Below are 23,376 nucleotides of genomic sequence, written 5' to 3'. Positions count from 1 at the left end.
TAATTTCCATGCCTTTGGGTGGGGTCGAGCGTTTTTGTTCGAGTTGAGTTCCACCTTTAGTGCCTTATGGTCTGAGAAGATACAAGGTAAAATTTCAATTCTTTTGAAATTTGATATTGATATTGAAATTTGATATTTGTTTTGTGTCCCAGCATATGATCAATTTTGGAGAATGTTCCATGGGGTGATGAGAAGAATGTATATTGTTTATCTTTGGGGTGGTGTTCTATATGCGTCTATCAAGCATAGTTGTTCTAGGGTCTCATTTAAATCTCTTATATCTTTGTTTAATTTCTGTTTAGAGGATCTGTCCAGCTCTGTAAGAGGAGTGTTAAAGTCCCCTGTTATGATGGTATTATCAGATATCATATTGCTCAGACTGAGTAAGGTCTGTTTCAAGAATCTGGGAGCATTTAAGTTGGGTGCATAAATTTGGAATTTAGAATTGAAATGTCTTCTTGTTGTATTTTTCCCTTGACCAATATAAAGTGACCATCTTTGTCTTTTTTGACTTTAGTTGCTTTAAATCCACATGTATCTGAAAATAAGATTACAACTCCTCTTTTCTTCTGAATTCCATTTGCCTGAAAAATTGTCTTCCAACCCTTGACTCGGAGCTTTAATTTGTCTTTTGAAGCCAGGTGTGTTTCTTGCAGAGAGCAAATGGATGGCTTGTGTTTTTTAATCCAGTCAGCCAATCTATGTCTCTTCAGTGGGGAATTCAAGCCAGTAACATTTATTGAGATAATTGATAAGTGTGGTAGTATTCTATTGGTCTTATTTGGTGAGAGTCCATTGCTTAGTTTTATCTTTTGCATCAGTGTGGAGGTTTGGTTCTGTCCTTTAATTTCTGAGTTCTTACTTTGCTGCTGATCCATTGTGGTGGTCAGTGTGCAGAACAGGTTGAAGTATTTCCTGTAGAGCTGGTCTTGTTGTGGCGAATTTCGTCAATGTTTGTCTATCCGTAAATGATTTGATTTCTCCGTCAATTTTGAAGCTTAGCTTAGCAGGGTACAGAATTCTGGGCTGGAAATTGTTCTGTTTAAGTAGATTAAAGGTAGATGACCATTGTCTTCTTGCTTGGAAAGTTTCATTAGAGAAGTCTGCGGTCACTCTGATGGATTTGCCCCTGTAGGTCAACTGGCGCTTACTCCTGGCAGCTTGCAGAATCTTTTCTTTTGTCTTCACTTTGGACGGGTTCATCACAATGTGTCTTGGAGAAGCTTGGTTGGAGTTGAGGCGACCTGGGGTCCGATATCCCTCTGAAAGCAGTGTGTCAGAAACTTTGGTGATATTTGGGAAATTTTCTTTTATAATATTCTCTAGTATGGCTTCCATTCCTCTGGGGCATTCTTCTTCCCCTTCTGGAATTCCTATGACTCGTATGTTGGAACGCTTTATAAAGTCCCATAATTCTGACAGTGAATGTTCTGCTTTCTCTCTCTTCTTTTCTGCCTCTTTTACTATCTGAGTTATCTCAAGAACTTTGTCTTCTGCCTCTGAAATTCTTTCTTCTGCATGGTCTAACCTGTTGCTGATACTTTCCATTGCATCTTTAAGTTCCCTAATTGACTGTTTCAGTTCCTTCAGCTCTGCTATATCCTTTTTATATTCTTCATATCGTTCATCTCTTATTTGATTCTGTTTTTGGATTTCCTTTTGATTATTTTCCACTTTATTAGCAGTTTCCTTCATTGTTTCCATCATTTCTTTCATTGTTTTCAACATGTGTATTCTGAATTCTCTTTCTGTCATTCCTAACGTTTCTGTATAGGTGGAATCCTCTGCAGTAGCTACCTCATGGTCCCTTGGTGGGGTTGTTCTGGACTGGTTCTTCACGTTGCCTGGAGTTTTCTGCTGATTCTTCCTCATGAGTGATTTCTTTTATCTGTTTCCTTGCCCTAATTTTCCTTTCACTTCCTCTTGCTCTTTAAGTTCTCGTGCCTGTGGACTAAGGGTTACAGGAACAGAAGGGTGAGAAGGATGAAGAGCAAAAAAGGGATGAAAGAAAGGAGGACTGAGTGATAAGAAAAAAAAAGAAAAATAGAAAAAGGAGAGGGGGTGGGTAAAAGGAATATTGAGAAAAAGAAGAGAGGCACAGAAAGAGGGAGACAGAGCAATATAGGTATACAGTAGGGTACTCGACACAACCTTAAAAAAACCCCACCTTCTGGGGGTGCCCAGTTGGGTGGTTCCCTTGAGGTCAGCAGCTCTTTGCTAACCTGATCAGACACAGTACCCCACCTCCACCAAGTAGAGAGGAAAGACAAAAATGCTATAAATCAAACCAAAACAAACAAACATAAAACTTTACGGGATAAAATTGGGTGAAAAACCAAATAATAGCAGTAGAAACACTAGCAAAAATGAAGTTCTAGTTATTGAAAAAGACAGCAATGGGAAATTATAATTAAACTAGAAAAATTGAGAAAGAAAAAGGGATCTGTATGGAAAAGATTGAAATTAAAAAACAAAACATCAACAACATCAAAATGAACAAAAAAAAAAAACAAAAAAAAAAACAACCAAACCAAAAAAACAAACAAACAAAAAAACACAACCAAAAACAAAGCAGTATGTATATGTTATTGAATATCGTCTGGGCAACACATGGTCTTCTGGGGTATGAGATGTTAATCACAGTTCTGATACGACTGGACGCTGCTGATTTCTCAAACTCCAGCAGGTAGACACCCTAAATCTCTCTTCAGCTCCCTTAAAAGGCACTTTGAACTTGTGAACTTGCTGAGCAGAAGCTTTCCCAGGAAAGTGCTTGTCGCTGGAATCACTGGTGAAGTGGCTATCCACTTACCCAGTGTGCCAAAACCGGTCTCACTCTGCCCCTGAGGGTTAGGGCTGCAAGGCAGCTCAGACCCCACCCTTAGGCTACTTGGTTGCTGGGTTACCAGCTCCCACCTGATTCTAGCTCTGTGACCCTGAGTGCGGAGGTTGGCGGGGCAGATCGCTCACAATGGCTCCCTATGACCCACAGCCAAACACTATTAGCTCCCTCTGGCTCAGCGGCTCAGACTGGGGCCCTAGACAACCGCCAAAGTTCTCCGCAGTCCCGCTCAGGCTCTCCCCAAGGCAGTTCAACAGAGTGCCAAGTCCAAAGACACCAAAACAGTTCACAGGTAAGGCCTTTCTGGTTTGCAGTCTCGCTGCTACTGAACTTACAGTTGCGGGCGGGTTTAGACGGATTGAACACACGCGACCACTTGCCGTTTTTCCACTGTTTTAGTCCTCCTCTTTGGGTCCAGAAGTCTCTCGCTGACTCCCTGTATCCTCAGAGGGGTGATGATAGGCAGATCCCACCAGCCAGAGATGCCTGGAGTCCTATCTCCCCAGACTCACGGTGCCCAGATGCAAGGAAGCTATTATTCGGCTGCCATATTGCTCCTCCTAATATGTTCTTTCTTAATTTTAGAGTAAATAATATAAATAAATTAGAAGTTAGATTAGCATATTGAATAGCTGGGTGACATATGTCTGGCCTTTGTAACTCTGGTAATAAATACCTCAAAACATTGCTGACACCTTCGCCTTGTTCCCTGAGGAGGCATGTGGGTCTTCTTGTCATGGTTTTTCTTCTGAGTCCTGGAGCAGGTCAGTTGGGCATTTGCCAGCAATGGGTGGGAAGCCAGGTCAGGATTGGGAATCACTTGTGACACACATCTTCTTCAGGTCACATCTAATTGTCAGCCATGGGTAAAGCAGGGATGGGAAGCTCTATAAGAGGCCTTTTCTGGCAGAGTTCCGTCACCTGCCATTTCCACACGACACACTCAGAGTTGGAATGTGAGTCTCCGGCCTGTGTGTGTCCCTGTATCCACCTTCCCCAGTCTTCCTGTGATGCTTCTGGTGCTCTGTAAGGTCCCTGGGCAGAGCCCTGCAGCCACTTCCACCACCAGGACAAGAGACCTCCCCTGACATCCTGGCCTAACTTCCATCAGATTTCCACAAAGCCACATACAGCATGTTTCCAGGCCTCCACCCTTAGGATGTGAACCTCTGTGTGCCTGGGGTGGCAGAGGGAGCTGAGACCCAGCCGGGTCCTCGAGGCTGAGGTGCTCCCCGTAGCTGCAGTGAGGCGGCCCATGGAGGTCAGCCTGTGAGGCTCTCAGAGACATTAAGCTCCTTCTCACAACACCCCAGGGCTTTTGTGGGGTCTTCACCTCTCCCTGGCAGAAAGGTGCCTCAGGGCCACTGCTTTCCTTCTGGGCTGCCTGCCTTCCCTGCGGTACACTGCCAGGTGCAGACACATGTCAAACCTAGAAATACCTCTTGAACAGGGTAAGAGGACACAGATCCCCACAGGGTGCTGGGTTAACCTCCTGGCAAAGCAGTTCGTGAAGATGTACCTGGAAGTGGGATTAGGAAACAATGTACAGTTTCCCTGAGGTTACTTTCTCAGGTCAGAAAACAGAATCCTTGTTTAGAGTAGGAATCCTGTTCTGGGGCAGTGCAGGCTGGACCCTGGGGACCACTCACCTGAACCCTGGGATGCCACAGCCTCCTTTGGAAGGTGTTGTGGGGACAGAGTGAGATGCTTCCCCCTGTGAGCTCCTGGCAGTCCCACCTGCTGTCACTGCTTTTCTTTACCTGTGGAGCAGTATTGTTTCCTGCCTCCTCTGCAGGTTCCTGTCATGTGTATCACTCAGCTGGTATTCATTGTGAATGAGCGTTTTAGCCGTGAGGACTTTATAGCAACGCCATCATGAGGAAGTTAATGATTTAAAGATTTAAGTGACTCTGGGGGTGAGTTCCTCAGTAATCCCTGACTTTCTCCTGGTTTGTCAGGTCTCTTTTATTCATTCACTTACTCCTGAGCACCTGCTGTGTGCCAGACACATTCTGTGGAGGAGGTGGTAGAGATCAAAACAATGAATTTGCACGGCTCCTGCAAGTAAGGATCCCATAGTCAGGTGAGGAAGATTCATCCTTAAGTTCATGGTCACAGCACAATGTGATAGGTCCTATAACGCACTCCTGGGCAGGACTGATCTGCCAAGCCAGTCATAGGGACTTCTGAATGGGTCTTGTAGTGGAACAGTAGGAGTTTTCTGGAGAAGCAGGGAGAAAGGCGTTATGTTTTGGCAGGAATGTAAAGGGCACAGTGTGTGCAGAGCCACCTGGCTTTGACCGGCTCACAGCCCTCTGCTGGGGCAGGTGTGGCTGTGGCGTTGTGGGCCAGGGACCTCGTTTGACTGCTGCTCACACACTTCCAGTTCACATGGCTCCCTTGTTTACTCCTGTGGCTATCATGGTTTTGGGGTGATGTTTCCTTGGCATCCGTCCTCAGATGCCAGCTATGGTCAGGCTTTGCTGGTTGCCTGGCCCTTAAGATTGCCTCCCAGGGGTTTCCAAGTGTCTTTCTAGTGGGGCTGGCCCAGCGTGGTGTCTAAATGGCCCTCCTCCCTCTCTCCTCCTCCGGCTCCCCTTTTCTGCTTCTTTGGTCTGTGGCTGCAGTGGCTCCTGTTGGCTTCGTACAGTGTCCTGGTCTGTGTGGACTTGCGCCACATTCTGGAGCTCCACTCCTCTGTGTGGCACATGCCCACCGTGCACATGAGGCGGGCAGTGCTCGAGAGGAGGACCTGGGCCAGACCTGTCTGTCATGCTGCTGGACACCTTTCTCTCTTGATGATGCTGACTGTGAACTCTGCCATGAATCTGAGGGTTTGGCCCAGCCAGGCAGCTCAGCACATTGACCTAGGCCAGGAGGCTGCCCACATGGACACTGGCCCACACCAGGGCTACCGTTCTGGCCTGTGTCTTGGAGAAGGTGGGTTAGAGGCGCTGCCCAGGTGTGGCCTCCAGGGCGCGCCTTCCTTCTCTCCTTCACTGACTTGTCTCTTCTGTTTCCCCCGCAGGCTGCTTGCTTGAGGATGGCCTTTGTGGCTTGGCGGAACTCTGTGTTGATGGTAAGTGTGACTTCTGTGACTTGCTGCCGTGCGGCTAAGTCTGCCTCTCTCCACCCCAGCTATGCCATCCCCAGTTGACTCTAAGCCTGAGGTGTCTGTGGATGTCAAGGGGAGAAAATGCAAAATACATGCTGTGTCCACCCCAGTGTGTCCAAGGGGCTCCCCGGCTGTAGGTGCTGGACTCCCTGTGCAGGGAGAGAGCAGGTCCTCGTTGTCTCCACAGCACCCAGGGCCCTGACCTGTCCTGTTGCTCTTCCATCTCGTCATTGCCCTCCATGTGGCCTGCAGGTTTTTAATCCTTTAAACCACTGATTTTCCTCTCGTCATGCAGCTAAGGAAACATGTTCATGCATTATGTTTTGGGTTGTGAGGACAATTACAAGATGAAACAGGAAGTGCTCCGGAAGGCCTGCCTCTCCCTGGGATGATGGCATGTGCAGGGGGCTTCTCCTGGGAGGGGAACAGCCTTTTGTCACTTGGTGGGAGAATCCGGGCTGTGTGCATTCTGGCGGCTAAGGGGAGGGGCTAAACCTGAACTTCCACATCTCTGTCTTCTGGAGGTGTTGGCTGTGCTGCTTTGCCTAGTGTCATGCGGGCTGCGTAGGGGCCCTGGGGCGGGGAGGGGGGGATCAGGCGAGCACTAGTGAGTGAGGTGCACCCTCTCTTCCCCTAGCTCCCTTCCGCATCTGTTTGTCGGGGGGTGGGGGGTAGTGGTGCATTTTTACATTTCATCTGGGCAGCCGTGGGTGACCTGCCCTGGAGTGTAGGTGCCTCCTAGACTGGCCTCACCTGGGCACTCACGTCCCGTTGGAGCCAATATGGGCACTGACTCAGACTCTGAAAGGTGAAAAGAGGAACTTGTGGCCCCTGTGAGGGCTAGTCCTAGGTCTTAGATGAGGGGTTTCTGGGCTGGGAACTGCGGGGTGTTTGTGTCCTGGCAGTTCCTGCGTGGAGGAAAGAACGCTGACGCTGGAAACATAAAGGGGAGAACAAATTGTCGACAGTCTGGGGCATTCTGCAGTGTGTGTTTTCTTTCTGAGGGGCAGATTTCTGTGCTGTGCTGAATGTGACAAGTGGTGGCCTGGATTCGAGGAAAGTAGAAACAGCACTGATCATGGGTGTGGGTGGCAGGTGTGAGGTTCTGGCCTGTGTCATCTCATACTACTTGGAATGTACTTGTGTAGCTTTTATTTGGAAGCAGCATTTAAAAGTATTATATGTGGAAATACGTTGTCTGCCTGGACTCAACACATTGCGATGATCCACGCAACAGAGGGGTGTGTGTTTAATTTAATTGGAGAAATGACCACACCAGCAGAGTAAAAGCCATGACTCTGCCTCCCTCCTGTGCTTGAGGGCAGGCGGGTCTGGGTGTTGCTGAATCATCTTGGATTTTTAACCTTCCCTAACCTTGATTTGCTTTCCTAATGTGAAATTGTATTGCCATTATATTAAGATGATAACTTCAAATTCCTTGGAAGAGAAAAGCAATTTAAATGTAAATACAAATATTCAGGCCTTGATTTATAGAAACAGATACAAATGTTTGATTTTTTTTTCCTAGTACAGTTAAGGTCCAGGAAATAGCACACTGGGTGGTACTGAGTCTTACAAAATTGTGTGCTTTGTGTAGCCTGTGAAGAGTAAGAAAAAACAATCGCATCCACCCCTGCTGGCCTGTATTTATAGTTGCCATGGTGACTGTATAATTCATCCTGACAGCTGGTTGGCCAAGGGTCGTGCAGCCACGAGGACAGTGGGGTGGGGGTGGGACCTTGGGGCAGAGTCTGGGATGTTCTGCTGCCAGACACAGGGTCTCTTACTCTTTTCCCTCTTATTCCCTTTTCTTGGGATATAAGTAGAAATGTGTCATCTTATTAAGCTTATGTATGTTTTCAAAAAGTCCAGCATACTTTGTTAATAAAAATTAAGATGTTTGGATGGAATAAATATAAAGAAAAGCAAAGGATAAACACACCACCTCACACACATTATTGATCCTGGAATTTGTTCTTCAGTAGGTCCGTGGTCTTGGGGATTTAAAGAATGAATCCACGGACCACAGATAAGTGGTAAGACAGGATTTAAATTTACAGAAAAGAATACAGAAAAAGCACCAGAGCTCCTGGCAGAGGGAAAAATTCAGGTCAGACAAAATCTCCCTCTGGGCCTTTTGTCTAAGGGATGTATATACACACATATACATATACATATATACACGCATATATGTGTGTGTGTGTATATATATATATGTCCTAACAAATGAATGGACACAATCCCTCCCATTCCCAGGCCTAGGAAACCTAAGTGAAATTGACTAGGCCTGGAAAATGGGTGGTTCCTCTTTCAGTGGTAAGTGTAAGGGGAGGAAGACAGAGGCTGGGGCAGAGACACTACTGTGCTCCCTGAGGTGGCAGCCTGAAGGTGTGCCCCCCAGCAGTTGTCTTACACCCCCGAACCCATTAGTTCCTCTGCTGGCTGCTGCAGCACCAACACCCTCAGGGTAGAGGTGGCAGGTCCTCCCCTCAGCTCAGGCAAGCTAGCTGGGGTGCCTCCCACCCTGTATCATCAGGATAGTTACTATTAAAAACACCCCAGAAAATAACCAAGTGTTGGTGAGGATGAGCGTGTGGAGATACCGGAACCCGTGTGATCTGGGTGGGAGTATTAAGTGGTCTAGAACTATGGGAAACAGGATGGGAGCTCCTCAACAACTTAGGGATGTAACTACCATGTGATCCAGCGTCACTTCTGGGTAGGAAGAGTGTTGAAAGCAAGATCTGGAAGAGCTATCTGTATACCTATGTTCTTTGCAGCATTAGTCACAATATCCAAAAGGCAGGAGCAGCCTAGGGTTCGCTGGTGGATGAATAGATGAGCAAGATGTGATCTGTGCACATAGTGGAATGTTATTCAGCCTTAAAGGGGAAGGAATCTTACACCTGCTACATGCTGGATGAACTTGGGGACAGTATGCCGAGTGAGATAAGCCAGACACAAAGGGACAGATACCCTGTGATCCCACATATAAGAAGTGCTAAGAGTCCTCAGATTCACAGGGACAGAAAGCAGGGAGAAAGTGCCAGGGCTGGGGAAGGCAGGTGGGGAGTTTATGGAGATGGATGGTGGTGTGTATAATGCATATTACTACAATAAGAAGTTTAAAAGAAGTTAATTCTGAGAAATTTTGGCCATCAGAGGAAAACTGTAAGTGTTCTGAAAGTGGTATCTTAAAGTAATTGTATCATCCTGGAACAGGTTGTAGAAAAAAAGTTTAGATGTAGTAAAATTGGTTTCCTAAGTATAAGGAAAAAAGCTTTCAAAAGTTTTATTTGGATTCAATTCATGGTCAGTAACTTTAAATGGGGTGCATCCAAAAACAGGTGGTATGTCCTAAAAATAGATTTCGTAGGTGCAATAACCAATTACCCCACATATAAGGAAGGAAGGAAAATAAATTTACAAAGGTTAAGAAAAGATCATGCATTTTCCTGGAAGTGAGATGTCTACTTCGTTCACTGTAGGTGGGAGCTCAGATCAGTGCAGTCTCTGAAATCGACTGGCTGGCACGTCCTGGTGCCTGGTGAGCTCCACAGTTCATGACCCAGTAATCTGATTTGTAAGGGTATATTCTAAGAAGATAACTCATAACCCAAAATACTAAATACCACTGTTCTTTGCAGTTTATTAATTTTAAAAACAGTGGTCATAGCTTTCATATTAAGAAATAGAAATGATTTTTAAAATTAATTTACAGTCACGTGATTTGAATGTTAGGCAGACATTAACAAGGAAGTATGCAAAAAATTGTTAATACCATCAGAACATGGTCCCTCTCACCGTCTCCCATCATGGCAGACCAAGGTGAAAAAGAGGATGCCACGCAGGAACCTCGCGCCCACAAGCTCTGCCTCACCATCTGTGTGGGGGACGTGGAGACAGACTGACATTGGCAGCCAGGGTGTTGGAGCAGCTTCCAGGCCAGGCCCCTGTGTTTTCCAAAGCCAGAGACTCTGGCAGACCCTTTGGCAATGGGAGAAATGGGAAGACTGTGGTCCACTGCACAGTCAGAGGGGCCAAGGCAAAAGAAATCCTGGACAAAGGCCTATAGTGTGAGAGCATGAATTAAGAAAAAAATAACTTCTTAGATGCTGGAAACTTTGGCTTTGGGATTCAGTTGCACATCAGCCTGGGTATCAAATATGACCCAGTCCTAAGGCCCAAACTTCTGCAGGGTGCTGGGAAGGCCGGGCTTCAGCATCGCACACAGCAGGGCGGGCTGCACTGAGGCCAAGCACAGAGTCAGCAAAGAGGGCGCTATGCGCTGGTTCCAGGGATCCAGGGATGAGGGGACCATTCCTCCCAGCAAGTAAATTCCTACTTCTATCCAAAAGGCCAATAAAAGTGTTTTCAGGGGAAAAAAACAAACAAAAAAGCCAAATAAAACAAACATCAGTATGGACATTTTAACAATGTTGATTCTTCCCAGCCATGAGCATGGTATGTTTTTTCATTTGTTAACGTTTTCAGCTATTTCTTTTCTTAGAGTTTCATAGTTCTCTTTATAGAGATCTTTCATGTCCTTTGTTAGATAAACTCCCAAATATTTCATCTTCTTTGGCACTACTGTGAATGGAATAGAGTCCTTAACTGTTTTTTTCAGCTTGACTATCGTTGGTATGTATAAAGGCTACCGATTTATGAATGTTGATTTTGTAACCTGAGACCTTGCTGTATTCCTTGATCACTTCTAAGAGTTTTGTAGTAGAATCCCTGGTATTTTCCAGATTTACAGTCATATCATCTGCGAAGAGCTTAAGTTTGATCTCTTCTGAACCTATATGGATACCCTTGATTGCCTTTTCTTCCCTAATTGCAATGGCTAAAACTTCCATTACAATGTTAAAGAGCAGTGGAGACAATGGGCAGCCTTGTCTGGTTCCTGAGCTGAGTAGAAATGATTTCAGTTTGACTCCATTCAATATGATATTGCCTGTGGGTTTGCTGTAGATGGCTTCTATCAGTTTAAGAAATGTCCCTTCTCAGTGTAACCTGGCTTATTGTACCCTCAATGAATCCCCAACAATAAAAAAAAAAAGAAATGTCCCTTCTATACCAGTTTTCTTAAGTGTTCTGATCATGAAGGGATGCTGGATATTATTAAAGGCTTTTTTCTCATCAATTGAGAGAATCATATGGTCTTTGTTTTTTAATTTGTTTATGTGCTGAATTATACTTATAGATTTACGTATATTAAACCATCCTTGAGACCCTGGGATAAAACCGACTTGGTCATGATGTATAATTTGTTTGATATGTTGCTGGATTCTGTTTGTTAGGATCTTGTTGAATATTTTTGCATCTGTATTCATTAGTGATATTGGTCTATAATTTTCTTTTCTTGTTGGGTCTTTTCCTGGTTTGGGGCAAAGCAATATACAATTTTAATGTAATCCCTATTAAAGCTCCACTGTCATACTTTAAAGATCTTGAAAAAATAATACTTCATTTTATATGGAATCAGAAAAAACCTCGAATAGCCAAGACATTACTCAGAAACAAAAACAAAGCAGGAGGAATCAGGCTACCAGACCTCAGACTATACTATAAATCGATAGTGATCAAAACAGCATGGTACTGGCACAAAAACAGAGAAGTAGATGTCTGGAACAGAATAGAGAACCAAGAGATGAATCCAGCTACTTAGTGTTATTTGATCTTTGACAAGCCAATTAAAAACATTCAGTGGGGAAAAGATTCCCTATTTAACAAATGGTGCTGGGTGAACTGGCTGGCAACCTGTAGAAGACTGAAACTGGACCCACACCTTTCACCACTAACTAAGATAGACTCTCACTGGATTAAAGATTTAAACTTAAGACATGAAACTATAAAAATACTAGAAGAGAGTGCAGGGAAAACCCTTGAAGAAATCTATCTGGGCAAGTATTTTATGAGGAGGACCCCCCCGGGCAATTGAAGCAGCTTCAAAAATACACTACTGGGACCTGATCAAACTAAAAAGCTTCTGCACAGCCAAGAACATAGTAGGTAAAGCAAGCAGACAGCCCTCAGAATGGGAGAAGATATTTGCAGGTTATGTCTCCTACAAAGGTTTAATAACCAGAATCCACAGAGAACTCAAACATATAAGCAAGAAAAGAACAAGTGACCCCATCGCAGGCTGGCAAGGGACTTGAAGAGAAACTTCTCTGAAGAAGACAGGCGCATGGCCTACAGACATATGAAAAAATGCTCATCATCTTTAATCACCAGAGAAATGCAAGGTTCTGTGCAGAACCTTGAGATACTATCTAACTCCAGTAAGATTAGCCCATATCACAAAATCCCAAGACCAGAGATGTTGGCGTGGATGTGGAGAAAAGGGCACACTTCTACACTGCTGGTGGGAATGCAAATTAATACATTCCTTTTGGAAAGATGTTTGGAGAACACTTAGAGATCTAAAAATAGATCTGCCGTTCAATCCTATCATTCCTCTACTAGGTATATACCCAGAAGATCAAAAATCACATCGTAACAAAGATATTTGTACCAGAATGTTTATTGCAGCCCAATTCATAATTGCTAAGTCATGGAAAAAGCCCAAGTGCCCATCGATCCATGAATGGATTAATAAATTGTGGTACATGTACACCATGGAATATTATGCAGCCTTAAAGAAAGATGGAGACTTTACCTCTTTCATGTTTACATGGATGGAGCTAGAACATATTCTTCTTAGTAAAGTATCTCAAGAATGGAAGAAAAAGTATCCAATGTACTCAGCCCTACTATGAAATTAATTTATGGCTTTCATATGAAAGCTGTAACCCAGTTATAACCTGAGAATATGGGGAAGGGGGAGAGGAAGGGGAGGGAGGGGGGAGGATGGGCAGGGGGAGGGTGATTGGTGGAATTACACCTGCGGTGCATCTTACAAGGGTATATGTGAAACTTAGTAAATGTAGAATGTAAATGTCTTAACACAATAACTAAGAAAATGCCAGGAAGGCTATGTTAACCAGTGTGATGAAAATGACAAACTGTTTATAAAACCAGTGTATGGTGCCCCATGATTGTATTGATGTACACAGATATAATTTAATATTAATTAAAAAAATAAAACAAACATCAGAAAACTCAGGTGGTGGGATGTGAAATGAAAGAATCAGGATTCAGAATGCATGTTCACCATGACGCCAGCTTCAGAAAACATGGGTGGGCAAAAACTGAGGGAAATACGCTGGTTCTCTGGGCAGTGACTTCTTTTTGCCTCATATTTCTCTGTTTTTCAAGCTTTTCCCTATGAGCATGTCTCTGCTAACAGAGGAGAGGATGAAGGAGGTCTGCTTCCTTGGGTAGTGGCCGATAAAGACTGCCCAACAGAGAAGAAGGGGCCCCAGGCACAGGAGATCACGGCTGGGTGAGACCGGCTTGTGGGAGATGGGTTGGGACACTTGCATCCGTGCAGAACTCCAGCCCATGAACAGAGCATGAGGACCAGGGAGTGAGAAGGACCCTCATGCTGACAGCCTGGAGGGCGGAGGAGAAACAGTGACACTTGGAAAGGACAGCTTAGCTGGGCTTCCTATTGACCCCACTCTGTGTTCAAGGCTGAATTACACTGGTGACTAACATACTAGAAGCACAGTGAGCCAGGGTGTGTGGGCCTGGGGGCTGCTGTGGGATCCGGTCTTCACTTTGGGAGGGGCCTCTGCTGGCCATAGCAAAAGCAGCAGGCTGGTGGGCGCTGTCCCTTCCGTGCACTCTTGGTCAAGCCTGATCCTGGGGACAGCCACTCTGAGGCAGGGACATGAGCCTCCTTCCAATAGTAGCACCCTCTTTCCTGTTCTCTTCTCCAAGGAAAGGGGCAGAATGTTGCCAAAACTGAGGATGTCTTATTCAGTGGAGTACTGTCCTGATGTGAAGTGAGAGAAGCTGGCACATGCTGCAGTGTACAGGAGCCTTGAACACACGACGCTCAGGGAGTCACATACGAGAGCTGTGTGCGGTCTGGTGGTGCTTCTGTAGAATGTGCAGACAAGGGCAAGTCCATGGAGAAAGCAGACTGGAGAGACAGGCAGTGATGGTGTGGATGCTGGTTCTCTCTGGTGCTGTGGAGATGTTCCAGGTGGACTGTAGGGCTGGATACCCCCACAGGACCCTGGCCCAGGGAACCCCACACTTTAAAAGGGTGAAAGAACTAAGGATACAATTAAATGAGGAGGTTGAGACCTGAGCAGCTAAGGAGGTGACAGGAGAATGATGCTCCCTTAATGGGATCATGTAGGGGTCACTAGGTGGACGCCCTCCCCAGGTGTTCACACAGAGTCACTAGACATGGCAGCTCTACCTTCTGGGCACAGAGCTAGACCAGTGAGCACCACTTCTCTTCTGAGACTGGAGCTTTTCAAGATGACAGTCACGGCCCAGGGGCCCAGTGCAGCACGGGTACCGAGGGCATTAGGGTTGCTCACAGGCGGTGGACTTTGTTCAGATCTGAATCGTATCCCTAATTGTTCAAGCCAGATGATCAAACTCATTTGTGTTCCCAACCACAGCAAGCAGTGAAGGCCTCAGTGGCAAGTATTCATGGATGAAAGAGTGAACGTCGTTTCCACACACAAGAGACATCACCTATGCCCTGAAACAGAAGGGTTATGTACCGAAGGGGAGAAAGTAATTTGTTTTTCTCACTCACTGCCAGGTTTATGACTGAGACTCCAGTAACAAAAGACAGATTAGCATGAGAAAACCAGACATATTTATTTAATGTAGTTTTATATGTAACACCGGAGCCTTCAGGAATGAAGACCCACAGAAACAGAGAAACTGTATTCTTATGGACAGTCATGTGGAAGGGTGTGATCTGTGCTAACAGATGGGGTCCTAGCGAGGTCTGTCCACATTCTTCTTGGTGTGTCTCTGTCTCCAGAGATAAGGACATTTCTCTGCCTCTGCTTTAAGAGAGAAGGGGAGAGGGTTTAGTTTCTGGGGTCTGTTTCCACCCTTTTCTCAAATGCCAGGGGCTGTATTTTGAGGTAGCACATCCTGGGCCCTATCAACTAAATACTGAGCATTAATTCCCAAAAGTGGACTTGAGAAATTTCCCCCAAAAGCTCATGAATGGGATCATTTGTGAATGTTGAAGCCCCACAAATTTGGCATCGACAGCCAAATACCTCAGAGATATTGTGAGTTTGGTTCCAGACCATCACAATCAAGCGAATGTTGTAATGAAGCAGGTCACAGGAAGGTTCTGGCTTCCCAGTGTATATAAAATAGACCTCACTATACTATGGTCTATTACATGTCTAAAAATGTGCATACCTTAATTAAAAACATTTTATTGCTAAAAATGCTAATGACCATTTGAGTGTTAAGTGAGTCGGAACCTCCTTGCTGGTGGTGGGTCCAGCCTCGTTGCTGCGGCTGTTGACTGAGCAGGTGGTGGGCGCTGGAGGCTGGGAGGCTGTGGCGACATCTCACACAAGCCAGCAGTGAAGTCTGCCACATGGGCTGGCTCGTCCTTTCATGGAGCTTTCTCTGTAGCGAGTGATGCTGTTTGAGGGCATTTTACCCACACAGAATTTCTTTCAAAATTGGAGTCAGCCCTCTCCAGCCCCACTGCTGCTTTATCAACTGAGTTTATGGAACATTCTGAATCCTTCATTGTCATTTCCAACGTTCACAGCACCTCCCCAGGAGTAGTTCCCATCTCAAGAAACCACTTTCTTTGCTCATCTGTAACAAGCAAGTCCTTATCCTTTCAAGTTTGATGACGAGACGGCAGCAGTTCTGCCCATCTTCAGACCCCACTTCTGTTCCTGGTTCTCCTGCAGTTTCCACCACATCTGCAGTTCCTCCGTCCACTGAGGCCTGGAGCTCCTCACAGTCAGCCATGAGGGTTGGAATCCACTTCTTCCAAACCCGTTAACACTGAGATTTGGACCTCCTCTCATGAATTGTAAATGTTTCTAATAAATGGCATCTAGAATGGGATTCCTTTCTGGGGGCTTGGTTTGATTATTAGTGGAGGGATGGGTTGTGGGATTGTTAGAGGTTTTGGGGGGTCTTTTATAGGGTTGATGGTGTTTTTGGTTTATTTGGGTGGGATGTTAGTGGTGTTTGGTTATACGACAGCCATGGCTACTGAGGAGTATCCTGAGTCTTGGGGTTCGAGTGTTGGAATTTTGGGGGCTTTGGTGTTAGGTGTGGTTGTGGAAATAATTTTGGTTTTATTAGCGGGTGATTATTATGCTGAAGTGGGGGCAGTGATGAATTTTGATGGAGTAGGGGACTGGGAGGTTTATGATGTTAGTGGAATTGGGCCTTTTCGTATGCAGTCTGCGGGTACCGGTGCCTTGTATAGTTGTGGAAATTGGTTCTTAGTAGTGGCTGGGTGGTCTTTGTTTGTTAGTATTTTTATTATTATTGATATTACTCGGGGGAATTAAATTATTAGGGTCAAAGCGAATAGGGTGGAGATTAGAAAAGAAGAGAAATATAGTTTAATTAGACCTTTTTGGTTAGATACGGTTTTTGAGGCGTATAGTTGCACTTGTGCTAGGTTTTTGGGCATAGAGTTTTCTAGTCAGATTAGATCTAATAAGGTGGAGGATATGTTTTGACTTGATTTTAGATCCAAATTGGGTAATAAGCGGTGGATTGTAGTTGGGAAATACCCTAAGGAATTGGAGAAAATGTATGGTGTGCGGGCGTGCTTGAATTTTAGGTTTGTAGTAATAAAGTTTATTTCTATTGCTAGGGTGAAGCCTAGGATTGTGATTACTATGGCAGTGAGTTTGAGGTATAGGGGTATTGTTATTTAGGGGGTTGTTATAGGCGGGATGTTGTTAGAGATAAGGTAGCCTGCGAAAATGCTGCCAATTGCCAGGCTTTAATTGGGTTAATCAGTAGGGGGTTATTTTCATTGATAATGATCGTTGGGGGGAAGCGTGGTTGTCCTAGGAGAGCAAAAAAGATGATTCGTGTGCTGTATACAGCTGTAAGGGAGGTGGCAATTAAAGTAATTAATAGGGCTCAGGCGTTGGTGTTAGACATGTTTGCTGTTTCGATGATTAGGTCTTTGGAGTAGAATCCTGTTAGGAAGGGCATGCCTGTTAGGGCCAGGCTACCAATTATTAGTGAGGATGCGGTAAAAGGTAGAGTGTTAAGTAGACCTCCCATTTTTCGGATATCTTGTTCATCGTTTAGGTTGTGGATAATAGAGCCAGAGCATATGAATAACATAGCCTTGAAGAAAGCGTGAGTACAGATGTGTAGGAAAGCTAGGTGTGGTTGGTTGATGCCGATGGTTACTATTATAAGTCCTAGTTGGCTTGAAGTAGAGAATGCTACGATCTTTTTGATGTCGTTTTGTGTTAGAGCACAGATAGCTGTAAACAGGGTCGTGACAGCACCCAAGCATAAGGTTATAGTCTGTATTGTCTCGCTGTTATTTAGTAAAGGGTAGAATCGAATGAGGAGGAATACTCCTGCCACTACTATTGTGCTAGAGTATAGGAGGGCTGAGACAGGGGTAGGGCCTTCTATTGCTGATGGGAGGCTTTTAATTTACTTTGCTCAAATCCATTAGAGGAATCACTATCTGTTGCAGCTGTAAGCCTTAAGAAATTTCTGTCTTTTTTTTTGTTGTTGTTGCAGTTTGGCTAGGGCTGGGCTTGAACCCGCCACCCTCAGCATATGGGGCTGGCACCCTCCTCCCTGAGCCACAGGCACCACCCATGAAATTTCTTTCTTTTTTCTTTTTTTTTTTTTTACAGTTTTGAACCCGCCACCTCCAGTATATGAGGCCGGTGCCCAACTCCCTGAGCCACGGGTGCTGCCCATGAAATTTATTTCTTAAATAATAAGACTTGAAAGTCAAAACCAGTCCTTGAGTCCTGGGCTGCAGAATGAACACTGTGTTAACAGAATCTCAGTGCACATCTCCATCAGAGCTCTCAGGCCACCAGGCACATCATCAGTGAGCAGGAAGATTTTGAAAGGAATCTTTTCTTTCTGAGCAGTAGGTCTCCACAGTGGGCTTAAAATGTTCAGCAAACCGTGCCATGTACAGCTGTGCTGTCATCAGGCTTTGCTGTTTCATTTGTAGAACACAGTTGGAGTATGTTTAGCATCATCATTAAGGACCTTGGGATTTTTCAGAATAGTAAATGAGTTTTGGCCTCAACGTAGTCACCAGCTGCACCCCCACAGGAATCAACCAGTGCTTTGAAGCTTTGAAGCCAGCCACCGACTTCTCCTCCCCAGCTATAGAAGTAGCAGAGGGCGTTTCCTTCCAATGAAAGGCTGTTTTATCCGCATTAAAAATTTGTTGCTGAGTGTAGCCACCTTCATCTGGGACCTGCTGCAGCTTCTCCAGCAGCACCTGCAGCATCACTTTGCACTTGCTTGTCGTGGAGATGGCTTCTCCCCTTACACCTCAGAACCAGCCTCACTAGTGTCAGACTTTTCTCCTGCACCTTCCTCACTTCCTCAGCCTCCACAGAATTGAAAAGAGTCAGGGCCTTGCTCTGGATCAGGCTTTGGCTTAAGGGAATGTTAAGATATGGCTGGCTATATCTGTGTCTGGAGCACCCAGACTTTCTCCATTATCAGCAGGAAAGCTACTTTGATTTCTTATTACTCATGTGTTCACTAGATTAGCACTTTTCCTTCAACAACTTTTCCTTTGCATTTACAACGTGGCTATTTGGTGCCAGAGGCCTGGGTGCGGTGGCTCACGCCTGTAATCCCAGCACTCTGGGAGGCCAAGGCGAGTGGACTGCTTGAGCTCAGGAGTTCAAGACCAGCCTGAGCAGGAGTGAGACCCCATCTCTACTGAAAATAGAAAAACTGGCCGGGTGTTATGGAGGGCGCCCATAGTGCCAACTACTTGGGAGGCTGAGGAAAGAGGATTTCTACCCAAGGCAACAGAGTAAGACTTTGTCTCAAAAAACAATTTTTTTTCTTTTCTTTTTGGTACAAGAGGTCTAGCCTTTGGCCTGTCTCAGTTTTTGGCATGCCTTCTTCATTAAGCCTAATCATTTCTAGCTTTTGATTTAAAGTGAGAGACATGCAAGTCTTTCTTAGAGGCCATTGTAGGGTTATTAATTGGCTTAATTTCAATATTGTTATGTCTCAGGGCATAGGGAGGCCTGGGGAGAGGGAGCAAGGTGGGGACATCTGGCTGGTGGAGCCGTCGGACACATTTATTGATGAACTTCACTATCTTGTGTGAGCATGGTTCATGGTTCCCCCGAGTAATTACACTAGTAACACCAGGGATCCCTGATCACCGATCACCATGACAGAGCCAACATGTTGCAATATGGCACAGAGATGGGATGTGAGCACAGGCTGTGGCCAGCACAGTGTCTGTGAAGTGGAAGGAAGTGGCCTGAATGTCTTGGGGATGAAGTGCTCACGGGGTCATGTTCCTCGACCTTTTTATTTAGGTTTCATAAAGCCACGAACATGACTTATGCTGAATAAATGATTATCAGACTCTACCTTCTCAGAACCTAGGAGCCTAATTAGGATAATATTGCCAAGTAAAGCACTGCTAAGTAAATTTGAGTAGCTTTTTCCAAGACATTAGCATTACTTTCCAACACAGTAATGAGAATGATCACAATATCAGAGAGGATTTTAAACAGCTGTCCCGTGGAACCCTTGGCTGAGCTCTCTGAGGGTCCTGGGGCACAGGAGGCTTGTCCTCTCTGGGAAGCCAGGGCCCCGCCACAGACAGGCACGAGCCGGGCCCTGGCCACGAGCCCACGTGCTCACGTCTGCAGCCTCAGCATCTCCAGATCTGCTCTTCCTCACTCTCCAGGCAGCCGTGATTCACAAACTGTAGGTCTCACTGCTGCTACTGAATCTTTGTTTCAAACTGACTATGCTTTTTCACAGCCTCTGAGTTGTCCAATTAAAACTTCTTATTCTCTTTTTCTGGTGCAATAAAATAGAGTGGCTGTTTACCAGATTTGCCCCACATGCTGGGTACCCCACTGAATCACGACAGGCTGCTGACAGACCCAGCTAAATGTGAACATGGGAGGGGAAAGAGTGGTCTGAGCATGCCCAGCACACTTAATTAATGGCTCTGTTCCCTTCAGACCTCAAGAAGGCTCTAGTAAGGAAGGAGGGCTGCAGTGGGTTCACAGATGCAGCTTTTGGAATCTCCCGCTGTCTGTAACACCAGCAGAGGCTGTGTGCTGAGTGCTCATGGCAAGCGCACGGCTCCCTGTGTACTTGCTGCGCCCTGTCTTTCTTACATTCAGGAATGCAGTCCTCACTCACAGCCCTGAGTCAGTGACCTGCTCGAGGCCGCACCTCTTCAGGCAGCCGGTCTGTGCCTGGGTCTGCCTGTGTCTTAGGCCTGTGTTCTGCTCCTGGCTGAGCTGGGTGCTGTTTGGTCTTTATGTCTCTGATTGCTGTTGAGGCTGAATGTACCATCACCTGGCATGTGGGCATGTCACCTCTGCTCCATGAATTATTCTTCATAGCTTTGCTCAGTCCCCATCACTTTCTCCTGTGATGTGTAGGGGCTCTTCGTAGTTAGCCGTGTGCACATGTCCGCCACACGCATGGCTTTTACACTCGCACCGAATCTCACCCTGTACGTGGTGTGCCCAGGTCAGGGCTTACTTTCAGGAGTCCGTCCTGGCTCCCTGACTCTTGGTAGCTGGTGGTGCATAACCACCCCCACCTTCTCTCTCTCGTCCAGGGTCTCTTCTGTCTGTCTTGCTTATTCCTACAGCTGTGACTCCAGCTGGGCTGCCCACCTCTATCTCTGTCCCCTCCACCCACCCTGCACATCACCTGCCACTGGTCCTGCTCACACCTGGCTTCGAGGCTGCCATCCTCCTGATCCAAAACCTTCAGCAGCTCCCTCTTCCCCACACAATTGAGTCTCAGCGTGAGGCCAGCTCTAGCATTTGTGGTTCCAGCCTCAGGCATGTGTTTACCTTTCTTTAGCAGGGGAGAGTCACAGCATTGCTGCGCTTTCACAAGTGTGTGAGCCGTCATCACCTCCCACTGAGGTCCAGAGCACTGGTCTTCCCTCTGCTCCTCCTGAGGTCCAGATTGCTGGTCCTCCCTCTGCTCCCCCTGAGGTCCAGAGCGCTGGTCTTCCTTCTGCTCCCCCTGAGGTCCAGAGCACTGGTCTTCCTTCTGCTCCCCCTGAAGTCCAGAGTGCTGGTCTTCCCTCTGCTACCCCTGAGGTCCAGAGTGCTGGTCTTCCCTCTGCTACCCCTGAGGTCCAGAGTGCTGGTCTTCCCTCTGCTACCCCTGAGGTCCAGAGCTCTGGTCTTCCCTCTGCTCCCCATCTGAGGTCCAGAGCGCTGGTCTTCCCTCTGCTCCCCACCTGAGGTCCAGAACTCTGGTCTTCCCTCTGCTCCCCATCTGAGGTCCAAGGCGCTGGTCTTCCCTCTGCTCCCCCTGAGGTCCAGAGCGCTGGTCTTCCCTCTGCTCCCAACCAGCACCAGCTATGGCTTGTCCGACTCCTGGCCGGGGGCACTGAGTGCTTTTCCAGGGTCTCTGTGTTAGTGTCCCTTCTAGCTTGAGGTTTCTCAAGTGGCCCAGAGACACTGTTGTTCTTCCTCTGGGCGTCGACTGTGAGGCACATGCAGAAATGCTTCCGACTTCTGGACGGTTTGTACCTGACAAGGAGCAGTCATCCTTGCACTCAGGAGTAACAGCCACTGTGGATCCTTTCTTGATTCAAGCAACACCTGGCCCTGACCTGCTGTCCCACTTGACTGGGCCAGACTGAGTCCTGGCTCATCAGGAACTCAGGAGCATGCACTGCCAGGGAGTGTGGCTGCTGAGGGGGGGGCCATCCAGTGAGGGGATCCCAGTCCCCTTGCTGCTAAGATTTCCTCGTGTGCTTGGCGTCCACCCCTTGCGTCTCTGTCTTCAGGAGCTCCCCTTTCTCCCACCAAGGTGGGCATGTGGGGACAGGTCATGGCAGAGGCTGGGGATGCCTTGCTTGTGCCTGTCGGGGCAGCTTGATCTCGACAGGGGCTGAGAAGAGCAACCCAGATGCTTTGCTGAGCTTTTCAGCCATTTTTTCAGAAAGGTTCTTGTGCAGCCTCTGCAGGGTGCCCGTCCTGCCCCTGAGAAACGAGTGGGTGACAGGTGGTGCTTCTTTGGAAATACTCGTGGGTTTCTATAAGCTGATGGAAAGACACATCATTTGCATTACAAAGATTTTTGTCGGGTTTTTTTTTCTTATTGGAGAATTTAGCACTTTCTGCTATATCAACTTCCTGGGTAGCATTATTCTCAAATGCACTTACGTATTATTTTAATATTAGAAGATGGCAGCAAAGTCTGGTTTTATTAAAAGGAAGGTTTTATTTGTGGAGTTTTTCATCAGCTTTTGTCTCACAGGTATGTCATGTATTGCTTTAAAAATGAATCATATGAACAATATATGGATATATTCTCATTTAAAATGAACAATTTTAAATGCCAGCAAAGTGTATGGGTTGGGGACACGGTTGGTTTTCCTGTTTTTAGCAGCCCTATCACTGCAGGGGAGTCACATATAGAAGCAACAGCCTCCACAGGTGGGGCTGCAGGCATGGCCCAGGGGACAGCCATGTCCCCTCCTGGGTCTCAGTGACTATGTCTGGGGGAGATGAGAGAGATGAGCACAGGGGGATGCCTGTGTCCAGGCAGGACCCATCCCAGAAACTGAGCGGGCTCCAGCTCCACCCTGCAGGACTGTGCCAGCCAGGCTGAGTGTGGGCGTCTGGCCTGACGTTCAGGCTGAAGATTTTTCTGACTGAGGCTCTGGAAGCTGCCTTGTCCTCTCCAGGGGACAGTGGGCATCCTGACGACCCTCAGCAAGCAAGATCATATTGCTTGATGTGACTGGAAATCTCATTCCACTCCCAAATTCTAATTAATCAAACCTAAAGGAGGATGGAAATTAATTACTGAATCAAACCATGTGAAGCTAAGCTTAATTTGGCATTTTAATAGGAAAACCAGTGCAACTTTGAGCCTTCATGTTAATGAGGTGAATTAAAACTGGTTCAGCTCCAGCTGGATCTCACACACACACACACACACACACGCTCAGAAGTGTGAGTATAAGTGGGCTGCTGGACTCAGAGGGTCCGTTTGGTGCTCACACTTCACGAGGCTTTATAGGGAGTAGTTAGCCGTGTGCACATGTCCGCCACACGCATGGCTTTTACACTCGCACCGAATCTCACCCTGTACGTGGTGTGCCCAGGTCAGGGCTTACTTTCAGGAGTCCGTCCTGGCTCCCTGACTCTTGGTGGCTGGCGGTGCACAACCGTGTACACATGTCTTTACAGGGAAGAGGAGGGGAACACAGCCAGACATGAGCCCTTCCTGGGTGGCTTGCACCCCATCCGAGCTAAGGAAGTGCTGGTTTGGGGTTCTTGGCAGCCTGCAGGGTGGTTGGCAG

General features: G+C 46.5%; 1 protein-coding gene and 1 pseudogene across 3 annotated transcripts in view; both read left to right on the top strand.

Annotated features, from left to right (window-relative positions):
- The window catches only part of PTPRN2 (protein tyrosine phosphatase receptor type N2), an 834,764-nt gene that overhangs the window by 66,130 nt on the left and 745,258 nt on the right, over positions 1–23,376 (top strand). For all 3 annotated transcript variants that reach the window (XM_053609608.1, XM_053609611.1, XM_053609607.1), the window contains exon 2: positions 5,871–5,921. In XM_053609608.1, coding sequence (XP_053465583.1) covers positions 5,871–5,921 — 51 coding nt within the window. The remainder of the gene's footprint in view (positions 1–5,870; positions 5,922–23,376) is intronic.
- On the top strand, positions 9,773–10,320 carry LOC128598821 (60S ribosomal protein L11-like; annotated as a pseudogene).

The sequence above is a fragment of the Nycticebus coucang genome, chromosome 11 (genome assembly GCF_027406575.1).
Source record: "Nycticebus coucang isolate mNycCou1 chromosome 11, mNycCou1.pri, whole genome shotgun sequence".
NCBI classification, from domain to species: Eukaryota; Metazoa; Chordata; class Mammalia; order Primates; family Lorisidae; genus Nycticebus; species Nycticebus coucang.
This window is presented reverse-complemented; position numbering and strand designations above follow the sequence as displayed.